The following is a 7,988-nucleotide window of genomic DNA, read 5'->3' as shown; positions in this document are numbered from 1 at the left end:
ACAAAGAGTGTGTGTGTCACCTCCCGTTAAATAACGCGGGCAGGGATGGACACACACTCGATACTGCTGCTTGCTCGCCATATCTGAATAAATATATATATATATAGACAGACAACACCAAATAACAAGGACAGATTTCAACACAGAGCGCGACTGAAGACTCAGAAAGCTTTCGTTTTCTGTTTCGGGCCGGCTTTTATAGCTTCCTGGTACGTGACGTCACCCGCCTCTGACGTCCCGCTACACCATTGGACTGATTTTACATGTGCTTCAAGACGTCATCACGCAAAGCGTTCCCCATAGCGTCATTCTCGACGCAACGGGAGTTCCCTTGAAAGGGAACCAGCTAAGAGAATGTTTTTAATTAATTCAACATCCATTCATTTCTGTATGTAGCAGATATATTGATTTATACTTGAGTCCTCTAACCTGAAAGAAGCTCATCAGCATCTTCATACCCAGAATGCTGTTCTTCTGAAAGGACACTTCCTATTATGGAGAAGTAGATTAATCAGACACACGTTCACAGGTGTAAATCAACCAAAATCCCCAAATCCTTTGAATCACAACACTAACCCTGTATCATTTCAGATAACACAAATGGATCTATGTGATTAACTCTACTCTCCGCTATGAATAAAGTGATTATGATCTCCTCAAATCAGACTCTATGACATTTACTCACCCCTCTGAGTGAAGAAAATCTGTCTATTAGTGGGTCTGTGATGAATCTCCTCATAAACGGCCTCAGTCGTCGTCCTGTGTCTCCTCTTAGAGAGAGCTGTGAGTGTAGACAGACAAACCTGCTGTCAGTTCACAACACATGACTGATCACACACACTGAATAAGACACAATATGACAGTCTCTGGATCTCTCCTACCTCTCTTCATCACTCTGTTCTGCTGAATCAGTATAAGCAGTGGCACTAAGAGCAGTAAGAGCAAAACTCCCAGTACAACCACAAGCACAGAGAGAGACACTGGAGGAGTTTGTGGAGAAGTGACTGATGTTGAGCGCACTGTCTGAGAAACTGGAGGAGAAGCTGATGTTGTTCTGGCAGGAGAAGTGGACACTGACAAATCTAACAAAACAGTCAAAAACAGTATTATTAGCACTAAAATTATGTTTAAAAAAAAGAAAGACAAACATTGGTCAGTGTTTTACAGTGACCTGCACAGGTGAGTCCAGCGTGCTCTTTGTGGGAGCAGTCAGTGTGGTTCTTCAGGGAGAGAGGACAGTCCCACAGGTGAATCTCATTCCCTCTGCACTCGACTCTGTTCAGCCACACAACACCTTCACCAGCACCAAAGACTGAATTCCCATCAGCCCTCAGTGCTGCTTCACAACCCAGCTGCCTGCAGACCACCTGAGCATCGCTGATGTCCCACAGATCAGCACAGACTGAACCCCACACAGCGTTATGATACACCTCCAGCCTCCCAGAGCACCGGCCCAAACCTCCACTCAGTCTGAGAGGAACATGATCTAAATCACACACAGCAACATCACTGACCAGCAATACATTTACAATGCATTTTATGACTATTTAAGGTTGTGACAAATTATGAATGTGGAATGTGGATTCAGTGTACAAGTGCTCAGATATTAATAATTCAAGATACTGTGAATAAAGAAAATACACCCTTTTAATTATCTTACTTGAACACTGTCTCTGGTGAGGAGATTCTGAGGTAGAACATGTCAGACGACTCCGAGGAGATTCATGAGTCTGCTCCTCTAAAATTAAAACATTAAAATTTAATTAAATACTGAATAGAAAAATTATTAATAATAATCATACTGAAACAAACATAATGTTTTCCAACTATCTTAAATCAGTTAAATATCTTCTTACCTGAGCAGGTGATCTTGGCCACTTCATTATCACAGTCATTCTGTCCCCAGGGTGAAGATGGACACTGCCATAGAGTGGAATCATGACGTCGACATTTAAGTTTATCAAGCCAATTATGAGACTTCAGTCCCTCTGAATAACTGGGTTCACTTCCAGATCTTCCACAGTTCAGCTCTTGACAGATCAGACTAACTGTGTCTCTGTCCATCTTATGGTAACACACATTACCCCAGGATCCATTGTAGAAAACCTCCACATTCCCTTCACAGCCCTCAGTTAACCTGATCTCTTTAAACTCTAGACAGAAGTGGAAAATGAGTACATTTTAAAAGTGTGGGTATTATGGATGCATAAATGTGTTTTTAAAGTTGGTAACGCTTTACAATAGGGTTCATTAGTTAACATTAGTTAATGTATTAACTAACATGAACTAACAATAAGCAATACATGTGTTACAGTATTTATTCATCTTTGTTAATGTTGGTTAATAAACACAGCTGTTCGTTCGTTGTTTGTTCATGTTAGTTCACAGTACATTAACTAATGTTAACAAATACAACCTTTGATTTTAATAATGTATTAGTAGATGTTGAAATTAATAAATTAATTAATGAATTAATAAATGCTGTAGAAGTATAGTTCATTCTTAGTTTAGGTTAACTAAGGTAGTTAACTAATGTACCTTATTGGAAAGTGTTAACTTGAAGTTTCTTAAAATGTTATATTCATTATAAGTTTAATTTAAACACATATATAGAAGCATGTTTACCTGAGCACACGACTCCTACATCCTCCTTGTGTTGACAGTCATGTTTCCCCCAGCCTGGAGAAGAGCAGTTCCACAGGGACGTCTCATTCCCCTCACACTCCACCTCATCCAGCCATATGGGTCCAGAACCAGGACCAAACCAGGCTGGTACCTGCTGGTTACTGAGGGCCACTCCACACTGCAGCTGTCTGCACACCACATGGGCATCTTTAATATCCCAGGAGTCATCACACACTGTCCCCCATGAGCCGCTGTGAAAAACCTCCAGCCTCCCTGCACAGTCTCCCCCAGAACCCACCAGCCTGATGGACCCGCGACCTGATATTCAGAGAGAGAAAAACACATTATTGATCACTAACAACTGAAGAATCTGCCCAGATGTTGTTGTTCTCACCAAGGCAGGTGATTGACAGCTGTTGTGTGGAGCTGCAGTTGAGAGTTTGTGGAGAGCTGCAGTTCCCCAGATGAGCTTCACTCCCAGAGCACTGGAAGCCCGTCACACACTCATGACTGTGTTCAGGACTGGATGAAGAGGAGCCGGAGAAGTTCAGCACAGAGCCACAGCCCAGCTGTCTGCAGACCACAGAAGATTCAGTGAGACTCCAGGAGTCCAGCAGAACTCTCCTCCAGACCTGATGGATGGAAACTTCCAGCTCCCCCTCACACTGTCTCTCTCCAGACAACCGCACCAGACCATCATGAACAGCCAGAGAGGAACCTGAGGAGAAGATCTGAGGTTTTACTAAAATAAGAATTATGTTATAACATGGTGAAAAAGAGCATAATGCTCTGAGTGTCAAATATAATTTTACCAGAGCAAATGACTCCAACATCTCGCCTATGAGAACATTCAGCTCGTCTCCATGAAGAGACGGAACATTCTGAGAGTTTTGTTTCATTCCCGTCACAATCAAATACATCAGCCCAGATTTCACCACTTCCCTCTCCAAACCAGTCTGATCCCACAACAGACACAGCAATCCCACAATTCAGCTGTCTACAGAGGACACTGGCAGCTCTCATATCCCAGCATGCATCACACACTGAGCCCCATTCATTGAGGAACCGAAGCTCCACTCTTCCAGAACAGGAGTCTGAACCGTTCATCAGTTTGGCCTCTGTGTAACCTGAATAAAGGACATAGAGGTTAAAATAAAGTATAATGCAGCTGACAGAGCACATATACTGTTTTAAATACAAACAAAGAGACAATGAATATTTATAATTTACCAGAGCAGATCAGTCCCACATTATAGTCACTGGTACAGCTTTGTTTGTGTGATAATGAAATTGAGCAAAATGAAATATGAGATTCATTTCCTCTGCACTGAATCTCTTGTGTCCACATCTGAGCGTCTCCTTTGCCAAAAGCATCTTCTCCCAGCACCTGTACAGGAGCCCCACAGTCCAGCTCTCTACACACAACCTCTGCATCCTGCTGGTCAAAGGCAGCGTCACACACTGAAACCCACGACTGATCATCAAGTATCTCTAACCTCCCAGAGCACAGGTGAGATCCATTAACGAGTCTGGAAGCTTTATGACCTTTTAATATTACAGGAATGACAGTGCACAGTAGACAAAAACAAATGCTTGATAGTTAAATACAATAAACATACAAACAGTTTTTCAAACAAACTATTTTTTATGTCACAACAAATTAATGGGCAATCAGTTAAATTATTCACCCGAACAGATGACACCGGCATCATAATTGTGAGTACAGACATGTACGCTCCATCCACAGTTCTTCAGTGTTGACTCTGATCCAGTGCATAATACATCTATCAATATTGGTCCTGATCCTGGTCCAAAATAAGCATCACTCAGAGCATCTACAGGTTCTCCACAGTCCAGCTCTCTACACACCACTGCAGCATCAGGCAAATCCCAGTCATAGTGACACACTGTTCCCCACTGACCTCTATGAAGAACCTCCACTCTACCAGCACAGCGACTGTTACCACCAACCAGCCTCACATACTTTTTATCTAAGTGACAGAAAAATACAGATAGAGACCGTGATTGCATCTCCGTAAACACACTAGTTCGCGTATCAGTAAATTGTGTACACAAATTCAGCACTGGTAAAGCACACTGGCTCACTACACATTTGGACACTGATTTTTCAAATCCGGTGATATGACTAGTGCTTGTGTCATAAAACGTCACCACAGGTATTTATTAACAACACACATAACATCTTTCTGACATTTCTTTTTGCCGTTTAAAGTATGTTATGAAATATATTTTGATTGTTGTTATATATATCTGAAACATTTTAGCCAAATTTTAATTGTAAATATTTACGACACTGTTCACTACTTATCTACTGATGTTTATACTGACATATTGGTTTGTGTTATTTGTTTTGCACTTAACAGAATTTCCATTAAGGGGAACGTAGTGAGCATCTAGTTTTTAGAATGCATTGTGGGATTTTTAGGGAGCAAACATTCCTGTGAACTTGAAGGATTTTGTGATTGAGACAGATCTTAAAATGGCTGGCTCCTTGGTCAGTGTTCAGACTGTGAAATATGAAGCTGACTGAGATGCACCCTATTAGTAAAAGGTATGATATTACTATATTCTTTTAACTCACCAGCACAGATCAGCCCCTGGTAATTATAATGTGAACAGCTGTTTTTATGTAAGGATGTTGGACAGAGATGAATCTGAGACTCATTTCCTCTGCACTGAATCTCTTGTGTCCACATCTGAGCGTCTCCTTTGCCAAAAGCATCTTCTCCCAGCACCTGTACAGGAGCCCCACAGTCCAGCTCTCTACACACAACCTCTGCATCCTGCTGGTCAAAGGCAGCGTCACACACTGAAACCCACGACTGATCATCAAGCATCTCCAACCTCCCAGAGCAACTGGAGTTTCCAATAAGCCTGACACCTGAAGTAGCAAGAGATAAGAAACATTTCAATTTTGTTTATTTAAAGGTGTGTAATTCTTGTCATTATTGTTCTACCATAAAGCACCACTTATTAATGGGAAAGGAGTAAAACAGTCAAATTACTCAATCTCTCATGTCAACCCATATCATATGACTTTCATTTTTATGGAACATAAAAAGGGAATTTTACAGAATATCCTAGTAGTATTTTCAATATAATGAAAGTAAAAAAACAACAACAAAAAAAAAACATTGTGTGCTCTACAGAACAAAGTCATAGAGGTTTGAAAGACAAAGTAAATGATGACTGATTTTTCATTTTGGGTTGAACTTTCCCTTTAAGACAGTTGAAATATCAGTGATCTAAAAACAGTGCAGGGTTTGGAGCAGTTTACCTGAGCAGATTACTCCTGCATCTTTAGTATGATCACAGTCATACAAAGCCCAATTTACTGTTCCACAGTTCTTCAGTGTAGATTCTGATCCCGAACATAACGTGCGATTTGCCCAGATTGGTCCTGATCCTGGTCCAAAATGAGCATCACCAAGAGCATCTACAGGTTCTCCACAGTCCAGCTCTCTACACACCACTGCAGCATCAGGCAAATCCCAACCAGCACCACACACTGTTCCCCACTGACCTCTATGAAGAACCTCCACTGTACCAGCACAGCGACTGTGACCACCAACCAGCCTTACTCTTAAATTGTCTATAAAGTAAATAAAGAGGGAGTAAAGACATATGGACAAAAGGAAAGAATGAGGAAAAAAGTATCACAATAAGAGAAAAAACTATGATACAATTTACTAATATTTAGAGTAGATTTTGGAAACATTAAATTTGATTTCAGTTTATTTAAAAAAGGCTCAAACCTGCACACACCAGTCCAACATCATTTTCATGAGGACAGTTGTTTTCATGTGATGGTGATGTTGGACAGAGGTGAATCTGAGACTCATTTCATCTGCACTGAATCTCTTGTGTCCACATCTGAGCGTCTCCTTTGCCAAAAGCATCTTCTCCCAGCACCTGTACAGGAGCCCCACAGTCCAGCTCTCTACACACAACCTCTGCATCCTGCTGGTCAAAGGCAGCGTCACACACTGAAACCCACGACTGATCATCAAGTATCTCTAACCTCCCAGAGCAGCGAGAACCTCCAACCAGTCGGACTTCTGAAAGAATAAAACAGGAAAAAACTCAATTTAAATTTAGAGAACTTCAATAATGAGTCAGTCATATAATTAATATATCAATCAACGGGAAATCATATTTTCCTTTATCTTCTGAAATAAAATATATTTATTATGAAAACATATTATTGTAACGGTCATCAGTTGGAGTGCCCTCGAGAACCACCAGAGGGCACTCCATTTCAGATTGTCATTTTCCCTCACAACTACATTTCCCATACTCACTGCTCGGACTCATCTTCACTGATCACATTCACCTGTTTGTCATTACCTTGTTTAGCTCACCCCTTAAAAGCCTGGTTTTCACATTCAATCACTGCGTAGTTTTGTATGTGTTGCACTGCATCTCTGAGCATTTCTTTGGTTCCCTGTATTTCAGTTTCTTGGACTCTCTGCCTGCTTTTGGATTACCCATTTGCCTTGTCCCCTGCCTGCCTCTGGATTACCCGTTTGCCTTGTCCCCAGCCTTGTGTGTTTGTTTGTTTGGACTGCCTACCTGGACTTTGACCTGTTGCCTGTTCATTTGTTTACGTGTCTGGATTGTCCCCTTCTGAATAAAGCTGCAATTGGATCTCACCTTCGTGTCTCAGAGCGGTTTGTGACAGAAAACTATGCCAACACAGATCCAGCAGCCAAGTAAGACCCAGACCCATCGATGAATCCAGCAGCACAAATTATACGTCTCTGTCAAGGAGATCGACCCATCGAGAATTATGTAATGGACTTTTTGAAGCTTGCTCCTCTGACTTACATGGATGAGGTATGTCTAATGATATTTTTTAGCGGAGGACTATCTGAGTCACTCAACTACCGTATGCCATTGCATGACCCTAACGGGACTCTTGAACAGTATATTGACTTGGCCCTTTCCTTGAGCGGTTCATCATTTACTGTGGGCCTTGCGGAGGAAGAACCCCGCAAACTCACGAGAAACTCTAAGCCTGAGAATCTTCACGTCATGCCACCCATCAGGCCCATCACCGGATCGGTCTCTGGATGTTCTAGATTAATGTCCAGCGTGATGGACTCACCGCTCATGTCAGCACGGAGGGCCAAGAAGATCGGCCTAACGGGGTCTCGTCCTGCCAAAACCACTGTTCCAGAGTCTCTTTCAGTCGAGGTCTCTGCCGAGCCTGCGCTCCACGCCAGCCCGGCCGAGTCTGCACCTCACGTCAGTCCTGCCAAGCCAGAGCTTCACATCAGTCCTGCCGAGCCAGAGCTTCACGTCAGTCCTGCCGAGCCAGTGCTTCACGACGTCACGTCTGC

At 42.3% G+C, this 7,988-nt stretch overlaps 1 protein-coding gene across 1 annotated transcript; it reads right to left on the bottom strand.

Annotated features, from left to right (window-relative positions):
- Positions 1 to 424: 424 nt before the first annotated feature.
- On the bottom strand, positions 425 to 7,375 carry LOC311082235 (scavenger receptor cysteine-rich type 1 protein M130-like; the record flags this gene model as incomplete). Its single annotated transcript, XM_084112968.1, has 12 exons — positions 425 to 489; positions 686 to 781; positions 882 to 1,082; positions 1,172 to 1,486; positions 1,661 to 1,738; positions 1,857 to 2,153; positions 2,626 to 2,943; positions 3,020 to 3,343; positions 3,438 to 3,752; positions 3,856 to 4,170; positions 5,924 to 6,238; positions 7,300 to 7,375. 12 exons carry the CDS (start codon positions 7,373 to 7,375, stop codon positions 425 to 427), a joined length of 2,715 nt encoding a protein of 904 aa, XP_083969094.1.
- Between the last annotated feature and the right edge of the window lie 613 nt (positions 7,376 to 7,988).

This window comes from Abramis brama (assembly GCF_963993115.1).
Source record: "Abramis brama genome assembly, chromosome: 4".
Taxonomy (NCBI): domain Eukaryota; kingdom Metazoa; phylum Chordata; class Actinopteri; order Cypriniformes; family Leuciscidae; genus Abramis; species Abramis brama.
The sequence above is the reverse complement of the archived record's forward strand: the minus strand, read 5'-3'. Positions and strand labels throughout refer to the sequence as shown.